At 47.8% G+C, this 23128-nt stretch overlaps 1 protein-coding gene across 2 annotated transcripts in view; it reads right to left on the bottom strand.

Moving 5' to 3' along the window:
* LOC119452527 (uncharacterized) overlaps window positions 1–18348 on the bottom strand; it is a 369508-nt gene extending 351160 nt beyond the window's left edge. Inside the window, exons 1-2 of one of the 2 annotated variants that reach the window (XM_049668333.1) lie at window positions 18036–18348; window positions 14894–15157 (exon numbers count right to left, since the gene is read on the bottom strand). In XM_049668333.1, the coding sequence (XP_049524290.1) occupies window positions 14909–15157; window positions 18036–18338 (552 nt within the window). In that variant the 5' untranslated portion in view covers window positions 18339–18348 and the 3' untranslated portion in view covers window positions 14894–14908. Of the gene's footprint in view, window positions 1–14748; window positions 15158–18035 lie in introns of those variants that run through there. The other variant, XM_037714620.2, reaches the window with a different exon arrangement.
* Between the last annotated feature and the right edge of the window lie 4780 nt (window positions 18349–23128).

The following is a 23128-nucleotide window of genomic DNA, read 5'->3' as shown; positions in this document are numbered from 1 at the left end:
TGCACTAGCTAACAGGGAATTTAGTGAACAAATTGGACTTCATCCATATTATATTTCGTCGCGCCTTAATCATCAATTCAAGGGTTCGAGTTACGATTTGCCGCTCGAATGATTATCTCCACTCCTTCATCCCGCGCACCAGTACTGAATGGAACAACAGCAAGCCTCCATCGCTGTTATCACACAGACAGTCCCAAGTTGAAGACATTGTGCCCCAACGAACATATATCATGTACTACCGCGAACCATATCGCGTCATCCCATTCCTGTCAGTAATTCGCTGTGGATTTGACAGTATCGACACTCAATAAATTTTGTTACGCTGACGACGACTGCGGTACTCATCGACGATACAAAACGACGACTTTCGTCGTTGTTAGGCCAACTCGTCATCCCCAGCGGTACCATTGCCACAAGGCAAAGAAAAAGAAAATGCATCCACTGGGATTCGAACGTATCTTACTCGGCCAATGTGCAGTTGAACGGTGCGCTAACGACTGAGCTATCGCAACACTTTCTTCCGATTTATTTATTTATTGATCACTTTACCCACAGCGCCATGAATGATTTCAAAGTAGGGGGGGGGGATATAGTACAATAAAGGGGAAAGAAATAAATACAGGTGAATTCTGTTGTGCATAAACTATTGCAATAACACTCACACGCACGCCAAAACATTGCACGAATGAACTGTGCGGAAATACTGTCAGTAACGTAGGGAAAACAGTGTTTACATTAAATTTACATGTCCTCACGCACAAAAAACGTGCAGTATTGTACAAGTGGCATGCAAATTCAAAATTTCTGCAAACAAACACAACTCTCCAGAAACACAACAGGATAAAAGGTTTCGATGGTGCTACGTACTTAACAAACTTCTCCGCGAAAGACTGACCTTGTCGAGCGAGGTAACTCATTGTTTCTGTCGATGAGGGCTCTGCCATAATGAATAAAGTACTGGGAACATCAAGAAATTTTTTGGTAATCTTTTTCAACAGGAGCAACTTACTGTCACATGGAATATGTAGTTTTTTTCGTTGGTTGGCTGCAAGCTATCTCAGAAATATGACGCGTCACAACAAACAATAAAAAAACTGTCCTATAGTCGCCGGTTTGCTGCAAAAATGTGCCATTTACAATACCGGCCATATTTGGACTTATTTTTCATGAAGGCATCTTAGTGGCAAGGTAGAAGTGTGCCGCGTAAGAAAATAGTTTCGCTGCTCGTGATATCCACGGACGCGGAAACGTACATCTTGGCCAAAGAGAGAGAAATACAACTTTCGCTACATCGGTTCAGGGAAAAGGTTATCGACAAGTACTCCGCGCAGACTCTCATAGTAGTGGCGCTGTAGCAAGCTACGCTGTAGCTTGCTAAACCCAAACAAGCTACGCTGTAGCAGACGAGGTTGGCAATACGTGCATCGCAAAGAAATTGTTCTTGACAAGATGGTGCCGTGTTGGCACGCCATTCTTCTCTGTCATGTTCTAGGAAACAACGTCGTTGACACCAAGGAGGCGTACATGACAATAATTGTGACCAGGCTCAAGCACGGCCATTGCTAACAATAGACAACGGGCCGAGATGCAGGTGGTTGGTGGAAAGCAACGCCGAAATTATCGACGGCATCATTTCCAAAGACTGTGTCCTAAAAATAACGGCCTGTTGTTTGCGCCAGCAGCTCAGATGTTTCAGCGCCGCCAATTGCCCAATATATCACCACGGAAAACGTACTGAAAAAAATTCAGATCCCTTCAACTTCTGTGAAGATGGAAGCCAGCCAAGCTAAGACTATGGTGGGTCGGCTGTAGTGAATATGCACCCACGATAAGAATGGCCGTATCGTCGTTGGGCATCACCCAACGGAACATGTCTATCATGAACGTTTCAACGTCTTTCGTAGACGTTGCAGGGAGAACGTACACAGTCGCGATCACCGTACCGTCAAGGCGTTTTTATTAAAGGCAGCTACGTGAATCACGGCGCGCACACTAGCGCTAACGCGCCCACGTATAGAGAGGGGCAAAGCGGCTCACTTCAATGAGCGGCTCGGAACGGCTCCGCTCACTGAAATGAACCGGTTCATTTGAAGGGCTCACCGGTTCACTTAAACGTGTAACCTGTGTTATGCATATTCTATAGTTATGTGGCTTTGAAAAAAAAAACGATGTATGCATAATTTAATAACCGTGTTATTGGTATTTTTGGTATGTTTGGAGAATATTTTTACATGTATTGAAAGCGTAAATTTTTTGTTATAATGAAACTTTCTTTTCTGATATTGGGGATAAAATGCTTATGATACTGTGACAGGCAGAATGCGACGTACTTTTTTCAGAAAAAAAAGTAAAGTATGTAACTTCATCGTCATTACAGAAGCTTGTCCGTTTTTTGTGGTACTTTAAAATCAACTTTTGTCAAACTAAGAACACAAAATGATCGTACATTATGTTTCAACTTTATTCATTTATTCACATACGTACGTTCACTATAATATGAGTAAGCTGTAACGCCATGCAAAATGAATGTAGAAATCATTACTTGAAGTACAATACAAAAATCATACGAAAGATCCCTGAAACTGCCGCACGTCCCTTTCGTTTTTTCTTTTCTCTCTTGAGTGCACGCGCGATACTGGCGATCATGCCATCACACACCAGGACACAAAAAAAAAAAAAGAAATGAAGTTCAATTACAACACAACAGATCATTGGCCTCGTTTTATTGACGTGCTAATGATACACGCTCAGAAAATGCACTGAAGTGGATGTCATGGGCGACATTTTCATGACTACACTAATTAGCACAAATGAAGACCAGGACGTAAACTGTACGTTCACCTCTTGTCGTTAAAGGGCCCCTAAACCACCCAGAGGTCGAAATTTAGTTGTGGTGTTGCAGTTGTGTACGAGTCTACAACGAACGCGTAGCCGCGAGAATTTTTCGAAATGGTGCCGTAATAGCGGCATTACATTCGTTTGATGACCGAAAAACGGCCCTCGCTCGTTTCGCTCCTTCCTTCGCTACTCTCCTCATCGGCTGGTCTCCCCTCCTTGCCGAGTGCTTCTCGAAAGGTCACGTGACATACGTCATCGCCAACGCGCTTCTCAAAACACTGCATACTTCCGGCCTCGTCCACGCTAGCGGCACATATACCGACGGCGAACCGTCCGCCAGTGCCATAGAACGTCTGCCCCGTGAGAGGTGTCCAAAGTAGACGGCACGTCGGCCGGCGCCCCCGTTGCACCATCAATGGCCCAATCGACGACCGCGAACCTGCGCGCCTCCGCCACCGGCAACGAAAACATCAGCTGCAACCGGGAGACGACGGGCTCGGCTGTGCTCGCATCGCAGCCGACGGCGCCGCTAATATCAGCGTATTTTTCTTCTTTGTGTACAAGTATTGCGAAGAGCGATAACAACAATAAGAAAATATTGCGGCTTGTGAGCGTCGGTCTTTCATTTCAAAGCGCCGTCCGTTTTAGCTTTGAAGGGAACCAGAAAAGGCCTAGCGACGATATCGGCGCCGTCGCGCGATCAGCGGCGGTGAATCTGCCGCACAAAGGAGTCCCGGTCTCATCCTCTCTACGTACAGCAAGGAAATCTAGCCGTTTGCGAGCAAGAACCGCTGTTGTACGGCGGCCCGCGAATGGCAAACGGCGTGCGATGAGTTACCGTGCCGGTAACGTGACTCAGCGCTTCTCGGCTACCCGCTGTTGCTGCGGTGCCAGCCCGTGTTATGCGAAGCGTACCGCTATAGACCCTGTGTTTCGCGCACGTCTGGAAAGGCCAACACTGTCGCACTCGGTTCGCGCAGCTAATCAGACCGCTAAGCATGACTGTGTTGGAACGCGAGCGATTTGGCACTTGCGCTGTGGGCTGTAATTACCTATTCGCAAAGGCGCACAAACGAGCAACACGACGAGGAAGAGCAGAAAGCGCGCGTACCTGCTAACAGACTAACCGGAAGTCGTAGGTTCTTGTTCAACCAATGGACATCGTTTCCGCAGTTGACATCACCAGATTTCCCCTGCTGACATCGTGACGACCGCTGGGGATACCGGAAAGGCGAGGGGAGGAGAACGGCATTTTTTTTTGGCACTCCCGCAGCGCGTAGCACTGCAGCGTTTGGCATCGTTGATCGTGACGGCATTCTGAACTCGATGCACGTTTACTTCAAATGTTCAAAAAATATCTGAGGTAGTTTAGGGGGCCCTTTAAAGACACGGAAGACCGTCTTCGAAGTGTTATTGGACCAGCGCACGATGTGCGATCGGTGAGAGTCGTGCGACATCGTTCGAACAGCAGCAGGCAACGAATGGTACCACCCTTTGCCAATTAAGACTTCTTTACTTCTTCCCTCGGTGGCATCGGGTGCCACACCATAAGACGCACAAAAAACAAAGGGGACTGCTGCGCACACCACACACTGCGAGCGAGTACCAGTAGCGCGAGTCGGCCCACACCGGCCACCATTCGTCGGTCAGAAATCGAAAAACATCGAAACCCAGCAGAAGACCCAGCTCTGACGGAACGGTTCGGCACGGCTCATTCAAGGAGAGAGAACCAGCTTCCTCACTCCTAAATAACCGCCGCTCACTTACTGAACCACGGCTCCCTCGGTCTTCAAAAGAGCGGCCCGCTCCTGAGCGCTCAGGAGCGGGCCGGGTCTTTTGAAGAGCGAGGGAGCCGTGGCGAAAAGAGCGGCTGGCTCCTGAGCGCTCAGGAGCGAGCCGGATCTTTTGAGCCGCTCTTTTGAACAGCAAGGGAGCGGTGGTTCAGTAAGTGAGCGGCGGTTCTTTCGTTCTTCAGCCGAAGGCGAGGGGGTGAAGGCGACTCTTGCGAGGAAGGGCGAAAGGGCAGTTGCTTTCTCGTACCGCTAATGGATGTCGACTCTTGCGATGAAGGGCGGGAGGGCACTTGCTTTCTCGTACCGCTAATAGATGGCGCGGAAGTCGCACCCAGCAGAAGACCCGGCTTTGACGGAACGCATCGGCACGGCTCACTGAACGCGAGAGAACCGGCTCCCTTTCTCCAAAAGAACCGCCGCTCATTTTTACTGAACGACCGCTCACTCGCTCTTTAAAAAGAACCGCTCACAAGATCCGGCTCGCTCCTGAGCGACCCATCTCTACTCACGTAGTCGCCAGGGTGACCTAGGTCACGTAATGAAAACGCAAGCGTAAGATCTGGTGAAAAGCGTGGTATAACGCACACGTTTTTACAATTCCAAGTTTGAAATCGCCGCCAACCCGGCGTTTTCATAGGACTTCTCGAGATGGCGCCGAGCCGGAGGGCCGTAAAGAAGTATCGCCGCCGACATAGCCTCGCTAGCCTCCCAGAAGTGCTCAACTCTAGTCGGGCGCAGTTTCCGGCAGGCTTGCCGCGCTAGCCTCGCAGCCGGGCCCAACTCTACTACGGGAGGAACGTGGCATAAAAGAAGGTCGAATGGCGTCAGAGAAGAGAGATAGTGCGAGCTGAGCTGGCCGGGAGGAAGGAGGGGCCGTGCGCTCAAACAGACAGCGATGCTCGAACCAATGTTGATGATAGTTTTTTTTCTACACGTGACACGATCCTGGGGGACCCCAGCCTTTAACAGCTTCGCTGCAAAAAATTCTTCTAATCTCGCAGGTGTCAGTGCGTCATTTCACTCGTGACGTCGGCTGTGCGAGAAGTTTTGGCTTCAGAGTTGATAAATGACCAGGCAAGGCCATCAGAATGACTCTTCGAGCCTTAAAAATTTTAAGAAGCCTTTGACACAGCTAGTTCTTCATCCCCCGTGGTTGCAACGATGATGTACATCTGCTGGATTGATCTGAATATACTTGGTTGACAGTAAGCGAAGTAGTAATTATAGCGACTGTAGGAAGCAGAATTATGAATTATAGCTTAAATTTCCATTGACGATTCTGAAGTGTTGAAAAGCGAAAAAAAAATCAAGCATGAAATGTTTAAATTCGCAACCTTGCACTAATAATATACCACAGTTCTCACAATTCCAATCTTTAAAGCACTTACATGAACATATTTGACTTTATAACTTTACATCTTACGTACAATTGTTATTGTTTAAGAGGGTTTTGCAAAAGTCTAATCTACTCTCACCCAGTGTTCAAAGTTTTCTAATAGCTTGGGCCACTAGACATGTGTTCGAGGTCGTAATGCTGTCGGGGTCATTGCACCGTTGTCATTCCAGTTTTTTATTCCTATCATGCCCCCGTCGTCAAAATGTCCTTTTCTCATTGTCATGACTTCAGTGACGTCATCGCATTGTCTTGAATTCAGAAATATCGACTGTCGCTACTTTGCTCGATTGTTATTCGCACTAGCCTCGACAGTCTTCGTGAGATGAGTTCTGCCGTATTTTTTTTTTGTTCTTTGAATTGCAACAAACCTCATCAAACTTGGTGCACTGTTTAGTGTAAGAAAAAAAAACAATTTCCGAGCTCCCATGCTTTATGTACGCGCGGCCCAGCTGGACGTAACTCTTAGGGCGCCCTGGCACTAAAACCGCAATAAATTGTCGTTATTGTACCACGACTCACGCTTCTTTTATTTATGCGAATGATCTATAACGAAATTAGCTATGCCACGCGTACAACAACCCAAGCGAGAGGTCAGATGTTTATCACTACGAGTTTGTAAAACCTAAGGTGACAAGGGCGCAGTGAAACTTCTGCTGCTCTTCTAGCTTCCTCAAGTCGACATAATCTGCTTGCTTGCGGACGAAACTTCGCCTTCACGTATTGCCGCCGTGTTTGTTACTTCTTGCCATTAGAGGCGGGACGCTACTGACTCTTTACACTTCGAAAATACCAAGACATTAGATAAAGATTATTTAGAGGCAGATTTTTACAGGTGAACATTGAAAGTGAAGCATGAAACTTGGCAGTGCCAAAGGTGCAGAGCACAGCTCATGTTTTTAAAATATTCAAGAAAGATCGGACGCTTAGTTTTACATCCTGTGGACTGCTCCTACCAGACTAAGCTGGAGGCAGCTTAGTCTGTGCCATTTCTCAAAGAAAACCAAGTAACGCATGCCGCTTGCAGCGCAGCCTTAGCTGAAGCGGCCGTATGACCTGGGGCGGTATTCTGTAAGAATCTACCTAGTGGACTCTCCATTTCGGCTGTCGCTGATTGGCTGCTGCTGACGTTAAGGAAGGAGACTGGCTGGCACCTTCCTGCACATCAAGCAGCAGCCAATCAGCGACAGCCGAAATGGACAGTCCACTAGGTAGACTCTTACACAATACCGCCCCAGGTCAGCGGTACACGCCGTCAGCATCGATAGAATCAGTGCAAAATGAAGTCAAATGCTTCATTTATAGTGGGTACTATGACATGCTAAGCTCGGATGTAGGCATGCGCTTGAAAAGACTCGGTTATAGCGAAATAATTATGCCCGATATAATGAAGCGTTTGGGATGTCTTGGATATATATGCTGGGCAGTGGCAAAGAGGGACATATGACTACTGAAGGGGGCGAGAAGTGTATACCTCTTTCATGCACAAGTTCCTCGGATTTGTAAACAGCTGCGGATGATTTTTTTTCAATAACCAACAACGTCGAGAACTATTCAGCGACGCGTATAATATCATCACCTTGAAATCTTCCACTCGCCTGACGAATTGAAGAAAGCATTCTTTAAAGCCGAGTTGTAGGGAAAAGCCCTCATTGAGAAAAAGAGTATGAAAGTGCTTACGTTGTTGGAAGCTGCGAATGCGGCACCCAGAAACTCTTGCGGCATCAAAAAGCAAACCTCGCCCGCATTCGCCACTCGCTACCACGTACACTACTGAAGTGTGTAGTGAAATAAAATGTAAAATATATTCTGGCATTTTTGCTTGACATGAATCACATTTATTGACTCGTTATTATTACAACGTGTGACAAAATATGTTCAGTGTGAGAAAGGCGACGATTTTTCCGCCGTGTAGGGCGTTGCATCTATACAGGGTGTTTCATTTTAGCTGTATCAAATAAAAAAAAATTGCCTGTGGCAGATAGCACAATTATAATCCTTGATCTAAAGTACTCGATGAGGCGGCCATTACTTCCACGAGAAATCAAAACGCCTCATTCAATAATTAACATAATTACGCTAAATAAATTTTTAATTATCATTTTAAGGGCACATCTTTGATTCTACGAATTATAGGCGCTGAGTTCGCAAGGCGTATCGACTTGAAACGAATGCTCATGACTGAACCAGTTTCGAGATAATAATTTTCAGTGTCCGACGAAATGCATCGGCGTTCAAGTTAACTTTTTGAGGAAAGCGCTGTTTGATGCATTCAAGATTAAAGTTAACTTGAACGCCCATGCATTTCGTCGGACACTGAAAAGTAATATCTCGAAACTGGTTCAGTCCTGAGAATTCGTTCCAAGTGGATACGCCTTTCGAACTCAGCGGCTATAGTTCATAGGTTGAAAGATGTGCCGTAAAATAATTTATTTAAGAGTTAATTAGCATATTTATGTGAATTAGTCAATTAGGCATTTTGATTTCTCGTGGAAGTAATTGCCGCCTCATCGAGTAGTTTAGATCAAGGATTACAATTGTGTTATCTGCCACAGGCAATCTTTAAAAATTTGGTGCAGCTAAAATGAAACACCGTATTATATTGTTACGGAAAGAAAATATATGTATTTACAATATATACAGTTAGAGGGTTGTAGCTCTGTGGCCAGGGTGACCCCATCTACCGAGCTCCGAGACACTTCAGCCTCTTCTTCCCCAACCAACGTCATTTTGGCCACAGCGGTACAAACTCGTACGTGACAATATCATTTAGGTTTTCAAAAAACGTCTTTCGTGCACCCCACATTTTGGCAGCAGTGCTAGTTTCCCGAACGACACATGCTGTTGTTCTCCGTTTCCGTGTGTATCAGTCTACAAACACCTGAGGCGGCAACCACGCAACACGTAGTTCTCCTTATGACATAAACTGACCACTGGGAGCTGTGCATGATGTGCATATGTATAGCTATGTTTCAGCAATTATAGGCCTTTTCTTCATTGGGCGAGGAGGAAATTGGCGCTTGACGAGCCTTTCCTCCTATTTGGTTTATGTGCGAGCCGGCATGTGTGCTGCTTGAATGTGTTGCCGTTGCGTGCTGCGGAGGGATTTATAGGTGTTTTAGCTGTTTAGTCTTTGTATTCTAGTTGGCTTACAACACCGATCATTCGGCAAAGCCAGCACGGGGGAGAAAGCAGACAGCTTATGCATGGTGCCACTACCTACACCTTAAGGCAGCGCCCATTAAGAAAAGGTCTATATAGAGTTAGATTATGTATTATATTACACAAGAAGGTATACATATTGTAAGGCAGCAGCACAGCTGTTGTCTCGTCGCCTTTATTTGGCTGAGCCACGCGCCGAACGAAGACGACGCGCACAGTGATGATGATTATGTACAGGTGAAGAAGATGAAGGATTAATATTTTGCTCACACTAATTACCCCCTTGCGCGAAAGTGGCCAACCTGGCCGCTGGTTATAGCGGTGCGGTACGTCGTTGGAAGGGCTTTAGGCGCGAAACGTGGACAATTTCTGTGCCACGGTAGCGGCCATCGGAAGGCGTGACAACGGGAGTGACGCGGTAGTTCACTGGCGAAGTTTGCTCTACAACAGTGTAGGGCCCTATAAAACGCGACTGAAATTTGTCGCACAGGCCAGGAACTCGAGTGGGTGTCCACAATAACACTTCGTCGCCGGGGCTGAACTGAACGACGCGGTGAAATGCATCGTAGCGAGTCTTCCTATCCTGTTGACTTGCCTCGTTGTTGAGGCGGGCGCGATGGCGACACGCGGCAAGGCGAGATATGAACTGCTCACTCACTGACGCCGACGAGTTCACGGGGGCATCAAAAAAAGAGACGTCGAGGAGAGAGGTCGGTTGACGCCCGTAAACTAGAAAGAATGGTGAGTAGCCAGTAGTGCGCTGTGCAGCGGTGTTGTAGGCAAAAGTCACGAATGGCAGGATGGTATCCCAGTTGGTGTGGTCAGCGTTGATGTACATGGAGATCATGTCAGAGAGAGTTCGATGGAAGCGCTCTGTGAGGCCATTAGTCTGAGGATGGTAGCTGGTAGTCGTCTTATGGATGGTGTTGCATGTGCGGAGGACGTCCTCGAGTAGCTTCGACAGAAACGCCTTGCCACGGTCACTCAAAAGAACGCGTGGCGCTCCATGTCGTAGAAAGATGGCTTCCAGGAAGAAAGTCGCAATCTCCTCCGCGGATCCTGAAGGTAGCGCAGCTGTTTCGGCGTACCTGGTCAAGTGGTCAACTGCAGTTACGACCCATCTCTGGCCGCTAGCTGATAATGGCAGCGGTTCGTACAGGTCAATCCCGATGACTGCGAATGGAGCGTCAGGACAGGGAAGAGGTTGCAGCAGTCCAGCCGGAGGTGAAGTGGGCCGTTTGCGGTGCTGACAGAGCGAGCAAGACGCGACGTATTTCGCTACGCAGGTGGCAAGTCCAGGCCAGGAAAAACGACTGCGGATGCGTTCATAGGTCTTGTGAAAGCCGAGATGTCCAGCCGTGGGATCATCATGAAATGTCTTCAATATCTGTTCCCTGAGTGATCGAGGAGCGACAGGAACCCAACGCTGTCCTTCGGGGTGGAAGACATACCGGTAGAGGATTGATTTTTCACATTTGAAGTTCTGTAACTGGCGACGGGCTCGCGCGTTAGGAGGACGAGATGAGCCGTGAAGGCGTTCCATAATTGAGTGGCAGTAAGCGTCGTCGCGTTGGAGGGAAGCGAACGTCTCAGGGTGGAAAGAAGGAAGATCGTTGAGAGCGGCGAGTGAAAGAACTGCAGAGGACGCGTTTACAGGCTCGGTGACAGATGGAGGCTGGCCGGGAACGTCGGACTGCGGTGGTAACGGACAGCGGCTGAGAGCATCTGCATCGTTGTGTTTCTTGCCGGATTTGTACGTGACGTCGAAGTCATATTCTTGCAGACGAAGTATCCAGCGACCTAAACGGCCAGATAAATTCTTTAACGTCGACAACCAGCATAAAGCATGGTGGTCGGTCACGACCGTAAAGTGGCGGCCGTGTAAATACGGTCGGAATTTTTGGATGGCCCAAGCAACGGCGAGGCACTCCTGCTCAGTGATTGTATAATTTTTCTCGGCCGATGTTAGCGTCCGACTTCCGTATGCGACCACGCGTTCCTCAAAACGTTGTCGTTGCAAAAGAACAGCGCCGATTCCATGGCCGCTGGCGTCAGTATGGAGTAGAGTGGGTGCGGACTCGTCGAAATGACAAAGCACTGGCTCAGACGTGAGGGCACGCTTTAAAGTGTCAAAAGCCGCTTGGCACTCGTCTGACCATACGTATGGAGTTCCTGAAGGGAGGAGTCGGTGAAGCGGAGCCGCGATGGTAGCAAAGTCACGTATGAAGCGCCGGAAGTAAGAAGCCAAGCCAAGAAAGCTGCGAAGTTCTTTGGAGCGTTGGGGCCTCGGAAAGCGTAGGACGGCGGTAATCTTTTCGGGGTCAGGCCGAATGCCGTCTTTGCTTACGAGGTGGCCCAGTATTTTAAGTCTTGCTGGCAAAGTGGCACTTTTTGGTATTCAGCTGAAGGCCAGCAGCAGAGAGACACGTCAGAACTTCATCGAGGCGCTGCAAGTGGAGTTGGAAGGTTGAAGAAAATATGACTATGTCATCAAGGTAGCACAAACAAGACTTCCACTTAAGGCCCCGCAGAACAGTGTCCATCATTCGTTCGAAGGTTGCTGGTGCATTGCAGAGGCCAAAAGGCATGACGTTAAATTCGTACAGTCCATCTGGTGTTGCAAAGGCAGTTTTTTCCTTGTCGGCCTCATGCATCGGAATTTGCCAATAACCCGAGCGTAAGTCAAGACTGGAAAAGTATTCCGCGCCTTGCAATGAATCTAAGGCGTCGTCAATGCGAGGCAAAGGATATACGTCTTTTCGGGTTATTTTGTTCAAGGCACGGTAATCAACACAAAATCGCACTGAGCCATCTTTTTTGCGCACCAAAACGACGGGTGACGACCAAGGGCTGGCGGAGGGGCGGATGATATTTCGCTCGAGCATGTCGGCAACGTGCTTGTCGATTATCTCGCGTTCGGCGGAAGAAACGCGATATGGTCGACGGCGGACAATAGAACTTCCATCGACGTGTATGCGATGAGTTGCCGCTGAAGTCTGTCCCAAGAGAGGTGAGTGTACGTCGAAGGAAGATTTATGTTTCGACAACAAGGCCAGTAGTTGATGTGCTTGCTGCGGAGTCAGATCCGTACTGATTGCGCTGGCGAGAGCAGTAGCAGGAGCAGCAGCTGTAGGTGGGCGTGGTTCTGCAGTACCAGTACTCGAAGCCATCACCGAGACAGGCTGTGTGTCCACACCGCAAACCACGACAGCACCTTTGGGAAGCAAAATCGGCTCACTTGTGACGTTGAGTACTGTGAGAAGGGCCGTGCCGTTGATGAATCGAACGAGACTCGACGCTAGTGCAATTCCTTTGGAGAGGCAACGGGCTGATGGGGTGACTAGAACATCGCCATTGTCAATTACGTCGGAAGCAATCACAAGAAGTTGCTCGTGGCCAGGTGGGACCACACAATCGGCTACGGTTCGCAGACGGTGGCGGGACGGAGGCCCCTTGTCGGTGTCATCGGTCTCGCGCATGTGGACAAGGCGCTGTCGGCAAGAGATGAAAGCGGCAGCGGCAGAAAGAAAGTCCCAACCAAGAATGAGCATATAAGCGCAGGAAGGCAGCACTGCGAACGGAATATGGTGGCGAATCCCATCAATAAAAACTCGAACGGTACACTGTGCCGATGGCCGTATCGTAAGGTTATTCGCGCTACGTAAAGGAGTGCCATGGTAAGGTGTAGTGACCTTGCGTAGACGAGAGCACAAATCGGCATGAATAGTAGAAATAGCGGCTCCCGTATCAACTAATGCTCGAACAGGCACACCTTCAGCATACACTAATAACAAATTGGCCGGGCTCTCAGGAGGTGTTGTTTGTCCGAGCGATGCAGCTTCCCCTCCAAAAACTGCACCATCTAATTTTCCGAGTGGTAGTCGGTATGGGTGACTGGCTGGAGAGGCGATGTTGAGCGTCGGAGAGGGGAAGGAGAGCGGCGGCGTCCTGGACGGTAGTTTCGAGGAGCGTCGGATGGAGCGGGTGGGGAGAAGGAACGTGTTGAAGGGCGGCGCTGGTATTGGCTCGGAAAGGACACCAGATCCCTCTCGTAAGCATCGTAGCCGCGGCGTTCGTCCTGCTGGCGCTTTCGACAAAACCGCGAGATGTGGCCTCGAATGCCACAATAATAACAGATTGGGCGGGAGGAGCGGCAGGGGGCGTAAAATGCGGGTACAGGTGCACGTGGTGTAAAGGCTGCGATGTCGTTCTGAGGAACCGGAAGGGCACGCTGAGCGACGGAAGGCTGCATGGCAGCAACTTGGGCGTACGTGAGTGGCGGATTTGGTGGTGTCGGAGGGTCAGGGCGTACAGCGGAAACCAAGGAAGACAGCTCGTCCTTGATGATGTCTCGTAGCCCAGTGGACGTAGAGTGAGCTGGAGGAGCAGCAGAGCACGACAGGCCTTGTGCTTGAAGCTCTTCGCGGATCAGAGCCCGAATCAACGTGCGCAAATCGGCATCCGAAGAAGGTCGCGTGTCACAGACGTCTGGCTGTAACCGGATGGCTTGTAGGGTATCTAGATGCTGGCAGGTCGCGATGACATCGTCTACGCTGGTGGGGTTTTTAACTGCTAGTGCGTTAAACGCAACGTGTCCAATGCCTTTTAAAATGTGTCGAACGCGATCGGTCTCGCTCATTGCCGAGTCGACGCGGCGGCAAAGGGAAAGGACGTCTTCAATGTACGAAGTGTACGTCTCCCCTGGTTGTTGCATGCGCGCATCGAGCTGCCGCTTTGAAACTTCAGAACGGATGGATGGCGTTCCGAAAATCTTCCGGACTTGGTGCTGGAAGGTGGTCCAATCGGGCAAGGCCCGCTCGTGGTTAAAGAACCACGTCTTCGCGACATGGGACAGGTAGAAGGCGACGTGGCGAAGTTTCTGAGTGTCGTCCCAGTGGTTGTACTCACTCACCCGGTCATAGTTCTCCAGCCAGTCCTCGACGTCGTCGCGCAGGAGACCAGAGAATATAGTGGGGTCACGCTGCGGGGCGGTAACGGTCCATACGGAGGCGGCTGGCTGGGGGGCAGCGGGGGTGATGCCGAAGGCTCCGGGTTGCGGTACTTGGGTCATGGCAGTGGACAAGCTGAGCAAACGGCGACCCGAACGAAGCTCCAGTGGAACTCGACGGCGTAGAGGTCTAGGGGATCGAAAGCAATCTCCACCACTTTGTAAGGCAGCAGCACAGCTGTTGTCTCGTCGCCTTTATTTGGCTGAGCCACGCGCCGAACGAAGACGACGCGCACAGTGATGATGATTATGTACAGGTGAAGAAGATGAAGGATTAATATTTTGCTCACAATATATACATTATGCATAACGTAAGTGGTTACTGTGTAGAGCCTGCTTGCGCACGATACCTAAGGAGCTAAAATAAATTATGGACTGAAAGTGCAGAAACAATACAAGCATGCTTGCATATGCGCTTCTGCGTATCTTCAATCGATCTGTACCGCGTTACACTATCATCTGAAGCGGAGTAATAAAATTGGTGTAATTCTGCTTGGCCTAGAGCATTGAACCCATCGACAAATTCGAGAATAAAGAAAGCCATTGAGGTTCACTCCGATGGCCGCCATTTATTTTAGCAGGGCTCACCGCTAGTCCGGCACAAACAACTCGCTTGCGCGCGTAAACTCGGGCTGCCCACGCAAGCCGGCTCGACATGCTCGTCTACCCGTGTTGTCATCATGTCCTGCGGGAGGTAACGCAGTAACGGCGTCACTAAAGCATCGCATGATCGGAAGTCCACTTGCGCGCCGTGCTCTCGTAGAGCGTGCGGTTCTCGTAGTACACGGTGGCGGCCACTGGATCGGCGGGCTCCTCCAGATTCGGCTCCTTGAGCAGACACCAGATGGAGAGCAGTACGTCCGATATGGTCAAGACCGGGGTCCAGCGCGTCTTCAGGATGTCGAGGCAGATGAATTCGTCGGCGACGATGTTCGGGTGGTAGATCTTTGTGGTGAATTTCACCTGCGAAAGAACGCACGCAGGGCTCACAACACAAAGAACCACTGAAACACTGCATGGAATAGACATAGGATTCTGATTTAGAAGAATGGAGCAACGCTCCACAGCTCGGCGAACCAAGGGCAGTATTTTAGAGTTGTCACATTCCCAGATAAGATCACCTTCCGGAGATGCTTGCGTAATTAGGCACCGCATGCATGGATGTACGCAGGCTATGGCGTTCCTGGACTGTAGGCGGCGTACATCGGCCAGTCCGGAGCCTAGAGCGCGAATATCTCACCAAATGGAATGGCACTGTGCCAGGAATTCCGTAGACAATATACACAGACGCGTATTGTGCCGAGTCACGCGAAATCTTGCAAATGTGTCGTGTTCCTGATAATGACCGCCTTGAGATGCCGACCCATGTGGATCCTTTGCAAACCGCAAAGCGAGATTTCTGCTTTTGTTCGCCTAATACACACGTGCGCCTTTGTAATTTATGTGGTCCACTCTTCTTCTATCATGTCTACATTTTGTCAGAGAGCGTCTCTTTTCCCAGCTTGTTTTCTTCTTTCTGGCGCGAGCGTGGAGCAAAAAGCCTTGTGACGACGTTAACGTGGAGCATTTGCCCACCTAAACTGCTGCACAAAAATTGAATGAGGTTTCCTGAAGACATACTCGCAGCGTGTTAAAGACCGACTGCGAGAAGAATCCACCTGATTGTTCGCTCACGGTTATGGTCAAAGGCTCTTGTCTATTCCTTTCGACTGTGCAGTACTGCGCCATTTTTTCTGGCCAGGAGACATGAAGATCTGCAGGTCATTGGGCATAATTTCCCTCTTCACAGCATCTTTAATTTACTTGAAAAATTGGACAGTATTTTTTGTACGTCTTGGAAATTTCCTAGATATCGTTCCCTTTTTGCGTTACTCGGGTAGCACACGATGACTACCAAGTTTTCAGCAGATGGTCCTATCCAAACGCGAGGTAGTAGATGCTCCTCTCGCCTTCACACAGCTCTATAACTGCCTATATATTAAAGACCACCATATTAAGCCAACATGTAATCAACCTAAATGTATCATTACCTGTTAGCTTCATATGGTTATGATTAACAAGAATCGTTCTCCTCGTTTTCCTCTCTTCGCGTTCATTATAATTCAGACAGTCACATAGAACAACATAAGACATTAGCAGTATATTTCTGCCACTTTCCTTCCACAACGATGAACGTGCATCCTCACGGCTATCGAAATGTTCATATTAAGACGCAATGATAGCTCCGTGTCAGTGAACATTCGTCGTTAGGAATCTATAGTGTGAGACTGAACATTCATCGACAGTCGGCGTTGTGACAGTCCTATTCATAATCTACATTCAATGCCGAAGGCGTTGATGAATGCAGGAGGGGCTACGGATGAAATTTTTCATCACGTACAAAAATTGCTTAAATCCTTGTCCAGCCCTACACAGTAAAGCGCTGTATAATGATGCAGCGATAGTTCTTAAATAACGCCAGCTTGGGGTATCATCAGTTGTAATACATATCTCTTTCACGCAGGTATTCCAGAAGAACACATATCAACACCTAATTTGCCCTCAGATTTCACTATCAAATTGTGAGGTCGCAGAGTGACATATATGCAACAGTGCGAAAAGTTTACCATAATCAATGGGTACTTTAGAAGTTGGCTGTCACCCGGCGCGATGGCTCAGTGGTCACATGGCGTCGTGCTGCTGAGGAGAAAGGCGGGGATTCGATTCCCAGTTGCGGCTGCCGTATTATTTCTACTGGAGCGGAATATAAGAGCGCTCGTTTACTATGATATAGGTGCGCAATACAAACACGCAATACTGTTCACAATATTTCGGAGCCTTCCATTGCGACATGGCTCTTAAGTGTGCTATTCCCGCAGTTTAAACCCTATATTTTAAGCTAAATCGGTTGTCAAACGAATACCACTAGTAGCCACACGTCATGATCGAGCTGTGCTTTTTTTCCCTTGCTCTGACAGTAGTGCCCAAGCTTTTCTTCCACGCGTTTGTCTAAGGCTTACTGATAAGTTTGTTCGGAGCTCTGTATAGGCAAGTCCACTCTCGCGGGAAAAGGCGCCCAGCATTTCTTGCTCGGCAAGTAGGGATGCCTCAAGCGGCAAGTTCACGAAAAGCGAGATGAATGCGCCCCAAATCTTCGAACATGTGCGAAACAATGTTCTTTCTGAACGGCACGACGCGGTGGGGGGTCTTTGTATGTTAGCGGCGGTGAAGGCTGACGCCATGGTCCTGGAACGGAATCTGCGTGTGGGAGTCCTCTCTTAGAACAGGCAGCCACGGCCTCGCTCGACCGCAGCCGCAGCTATTAACACCTGTACATTCCACAATGCAGTGATATGTTGCTATCGCCTTTTTTGCGATCTAGGTACGGAGGCTGTATCGAAATGTCACTGCACTGTGGAGGGGGGAGGGGGCGCTCACTTCTGCGGCGTTGGAGCACGGTTTTAGCTGGCTGTTCGTTTAGAGCGCTTCCGCAAAACCGACGCCGTGGCACTGGAAAACATCCGGAATGTGTAGCATACCAGATTAGCTTTAGTAGGCTGTGTGATCACTTGTCACTATCCCGTTTCGATGGGGATGCCAACTAATAGTCATCACCATCGCGAAAGCGCTGTCTCAGAACAGCCAGCCACGACCACGCTCGAACACAGCAGTAGTTGGCTGCGTTCGACCGACGCCGTGAGCTAGTAAACAGACCCCCAGTACTTCTCAAAGACGTGCGAAGTGCCCTATACGGCTTCGCCGTCTTCCGTGTATCAGTAGTCCGATCGGGAAACATCCGTTAAGGATTTTGTTGTATGCAAGCATTGGACCCATGCCTACGGACGAAGACAAAGACACTCACCATGGGCGGGCTGAAGGGGTAGTCGGCGGGGAAACGGATGTCGAGCAGGAAGGCGCCTCCTTCGTACGGCGTGTCCTCAGGACCCACGATGGTGGCGGTCCAGTTGAACAGGTCGGACGCGTACAGGGGCCCCGCGGAGCAGTTGGTCAGTGGCCGGTACCGGATCTCTTCGAGCTCCCGGCGAATGCGCGCCAGTGCCACAGTGGACACCGGAGCCCCGATGTCTACCGCGAGGCCGTCGCCCGCGTTGCGGTCGTACTTGAACGTCGCCGCGGCCGTTTCCCCCCTCCCTCCGGCTGCCATCTTCGCAGCGAGACCGGAACTTCTTCGTCGTCTCCTTCTGCTACCCAATGCGGCGTGGCTCGCGACATCTATGATACCGGCAGCGGCCGGTAATTGAGCACAGAAAGTGGTTACTTAATATACGTAGCAGCAAGACTGCGCTACCGATTCGTCATTGTTAAAAAAATGAATTCTGGGAGTTTACGAGTCGGAACCACGATTTCATTATGAGGCCCGCCGTTGTGGGGAGCTCCGGATTACTTTTCACCACCTGGGGTTCTGTAACCCTTTAACTGGCAGAGATAAGATAGACTTGACCTAGAATTGTTTTATTGCTTTAGTTCTTCTTTACTTTGCTTAAATACATACCAATTGAAATATTAAACAGTTTCTCTAAAAACTAAGCGAGATACAGTAGGCCAAAATTATTTTTGACCAGGCGGTGAAAGGTAACTGTATATGGCCCAAAACTGGTCGCTGGCACTTGCTTTGGCGAGGTCAATGTGTGCTCTTGAGATGTACGTTTATGGAGTTAGGAAATAAGAGCTTGCTTATAAAAGGAAAAAAAATCGCATTGGCGAGAATATGACCCCCACGTGCGCTAAGAAGATAACGAAGAAGCCTTCAGGTTTTGTGAACAATACATCCAATCCCCGTGAGTGCGTATGTGCCAAAGACGTTAAGGGGATCAACATCAACATCTGCTGCTGCTCACTTTCGACATTTTATTGAATACCACTGTTGAGCAGGTACATAAATAAAGGTAAGTCGAAAGGCACAGGCTAATATTTGAATTTGTCTAGTTCTTCTAGATGCTTTTGTTAGGCCAACAATATTGTTGAGCTACCAGTTAAAAGGTTAACGTGCACCAAATGCACGGTAGACGCGTGTTCTTGGATTTCGATCCCTTCGAAATGCGGCCGCCGCGGCCGAGATTTGATCCCGCGACATCGGGCTTAGCCGCGCAACACACAAGCCGCCATGACGGGTATTCGTCATTGTGCCGAAGGCCAATGAGTTCGTTTTGAAATCTGTTTCATTTGCAGAGATAAAACAATTGCTTCGCTAATATCCTTTGAATCATTCGACTTATTTATTTACCCGACGAAAAAAAAAAAGCGTGACAGGAGACGAGGATAACTACGCCCGAATACACAACATTGTTTTCCTTCCCAATGTTACTTTTGTCTACTTTTCGTCTAATCACTGAAGCTCTGCGTTCTCTACAACCGCCCGATTTGTGGTGAATTCCCTATTGTGGGTACGTGCCATGCTTAGGGGTCGGTCTCAGCATCATCGGCCTGAATGACAAAGCTACCAAACAACTATAGGGCAATAGTGTCTATGACCCCAATAAAAAGTAAACTTGTATTCGGGGAGACGGCCGAAAAAAAAAATTGTTGTACACTGTCATTGCACTCTTGGGCAAGAAATAATGCATCAAAAGAAAAAAGAACACCATCGTGAAATATTTTTGAAGACTGACGGCAGATTAAAAATGCTGCGCAATCGGTAATCATGCATGGCACTTATACTGTGGAGCAAAACGCACACTGAAATGACAGGCTCATCGTAAAAAAAAAAAAAAAATCAGTGCTGTTTCAGAAGCGTCACATCGTTTGAGCGACGCATAGCCGTAGTCTTCCTTGTGAATCCGGCTTCACATTTAGCTCTGAAACGTATACAGAAAAACTATCTTTCCACGTGCGCTTCGTTCATTTAACAAAGATAGCAAAGTGAACACATTGTAACTATGAGAAGTTTCGACATCTGACACAGGCGCTCCGTGAAAAGAAAGCAGTGGAAGAATCCGCCTCCACCTTGCGAAAGTGTATGTACAGTGAAACTGGTGCGGACGGTTACACAAGTTACACCACCCCAACTGACCTTTATGTAGGTCATAAAACAGCCGCCTAAAATCACAATGACCCAGCGAGAAACATTAACCATACAAACCAGCATTAACACTCAAAAACCACTGAAATGAGGTCGAAGAAAACTGGTGGTTCATGGGTAGAAAAATCCGATGTACGGCGTTATGGAACAGAAATTCAAATTACACCAAAATTGATAGGAGAGTGACGCAGGACCACTGGTGGGAGTCGAGCCCATGGCCTTTTGTGTTAATTAAGGTGAAGTTAATTAAGGCGCAATTAATTAAGGTAGAGATAATAAACGCACTCAAACCCACCACCATTAGGGTGTTAATTACAGCAAAGTTTATTAAGGCACTCGAACCCACAACCTTTGGTGGAAGTAAAACCCTCGACTTTTATTGGAACCAAAATTCAATGACACCAAAAGTGATGGTGGTCGAAACCGCCACCATTAGTGGGATTCTAACATCCGATATTTGGTGTTAATTAAGGAGAAATTAATTAAGGCACAGTTAATTAAGGTATAGTTATTAAGGCACTCTAACACACGACCGTTGTTAGTATAAAACAAGTAACAGGAAATAACAGCGCATTCGAATGATAATGTCAAGTAATTTAATGAATGTCTCGTGAGCGCCTCTTTAGCGTATGTTGAAGTGACTGCCAACTTTCTTCCCGAACCACGCTTTCCACGTTTATAAGCAGCATGGCCGGGAGCGATGTTTTCAAGAAAATTGGAATAAATGGCTACTTTTTCAGTCATGTGAGAGTTTTCATGTTTTAATCAATTTGCGGCTTATCACCAAACAACGCATGGGTAGCTTATCATAGCGTAACGCATAGCAGATGTTTGTGTGTATTACATGTCTATCCATGTGCCAGTTCTCATGTTCGTCCTGAATCTTACGGATCGCATATTTGCGAGTCGCACCCTAAAGGCTGCGGTGTGCATGAAAGTGTGTTCGGTGTAGGGACGAGACCGCATGATGACTGTGCAACGGACACACTCTGTTCAGCTGTAAAATATAATTTACAGGATTTTGGCATTTCTGAAGGGGTGTTATGGGTATTTCTAGTAGCAGTAATAATTGATACCGTCGCAGTGGCGTCTCCACAGAGCACAGGTGACCTTTATAACTTTTTTTTCATCAGTTTTGTATCCACAGCTGCGAAAACGTAGTTAATGTATAGGTTATTTACAATCCATTCATTTAGTTTGAGAGGTGGGGGTGGTGTACTTGCACTTGATTTATTATGTAATCCCTGTTTTCATATTTGTTATTACACAAAACGCAATGGTATGAATAAAAACTTGTGACGTGAAACAAACACAGAAGGCTATTTACAAGTGGAACAGCATTGCATTTCCACGGCGTGTTTGATGGCCCTTATATCCAAACTGGTGTCATTCTAGAAATTCATTCCAAGTGGATACATCATGCAAACTCACCAGCTACCATTCATAAGTTGGTATATGTGCCGCAATGTAATTAAGAAGGTAAATAATGAGTTTTTGTTTATTATTTGAATAAATGTTTTCATTTCTCGAACCAGCGATGTCCGCCTCTATGAATAACCTTGCTTAAGGACTAGAATTATCTTATCTGTAAAGCCTTTTTTTTTAAAGTTGTGCAAAACTTCGAAAAGATAGCTCCGTATTTTGCTGTCGATTCCATACTAAATCCATACTGCGCATTTCTATTATAATTTTGGCCTGGCTTACGCAATGAAAAGAGGTAGGTGGTTGTTTCTTGTGACGTAGCCAAGGTCATGATTGATGTGATTAGTAATGCTGTATATGCGAGTAGGCTGACCAGGATTATTAAATGAAGTATGCCAAGGTACCTATGTCATGTCAGGGGGGAATTATAGCGCTCCTTATTATATATACATAATAATGTGATTTGAGCGTGTCTCCGATAACGATGTTCTAAGTTTAATAATAGTAGGACTAATTAACCTTCTGTTGAGCTATTGGAAAAGAACACATTGTAGAAAGTTCTGTTGTGGGTTAAATTACAAAGTACTCAGCGCGCCCAAAAGAAAGCGATTGCATAAGTCCATATTTTTCGGGCATAGTTAATTTAGACTGGCGACCACCACCTGACTCATGACATATGCATTTTTAAATCTGCCCCGATGACGCATGTTATGTTGCGGAACAAAAATAAATACCGTTTCGAAAAAGAACCATCGCCGCTTCACTTGAAAGCCCGGTATGCTGGCGCGTGTCGTCATCTGTGATAAGAGCCGGCAGCCCATTGTTGAAAAGGAACCTTTCTCTCCCGGTTTTCTTTTTTTCGAGGACGCGACTAAACCGTAGAAAGGTAATCCCAACCTTTCCATGATGCATGAGGCCTTTCGGTGGCCGGCCGAGCACGTTATTTGTGTATATTTCTGGCGCATGGCGTCGAAAGGTTTAAACACTACTGAAACAGCGAAAGTTTTTGCAATCACTTCAGTGGCTGCACACAAAGCACGGACAATTAGTACGCTTTCAGCACACACGCTCTGAAACAAGAAACGTATTTACCTGAAAGGGGCTCTTTATTAACCGTGACGAGAAATTGATCGACACATATTGCCCCTTAGTATCCCGATGTGTTCCTGAGACGCACTCGGCGGACTATGTTTCATATTACGAAGAAAACTATAGTTAGTGCAGCGTCAATCACCCATACGTAAAATTAGGATGTTGAAGTGAGTGTCACATCAATTGTCACATATCACAAATTGCAAGAAAGAACCATGAAACTGTACTTCTTGATACTCGCAAGGCAAACTTTGATGTATGCGACTCATTTCAATTGCTTATCTGTTCGAGGGTACATATATGCTGTTTAAAAGATAATACACAGTTTCACCCGCCGTGGTGACCTAGGGGCTTTGGCGTAGCGCTCCTAAACCCGAGGACGTGGGATCAAATCCCGGTCG

Source organism: Dermacentor silvarum, chromosome 5 (assembly GCF_013339745.2).
Source record: "Dermacentor silvarum isolate Dsil-2018 chromosome 5, BIME_Dsil_1.4, whole genome shotgun sequence".
NCBI lineage: Eukaryota > Metazoa > Arthropoda > Arachnida > Ixodida > Ixodidae > Dermacentor > Dermacentor silvarum.
This window is presented reverse-complemented; position numbering and strand designations above follow the sequence as displayed.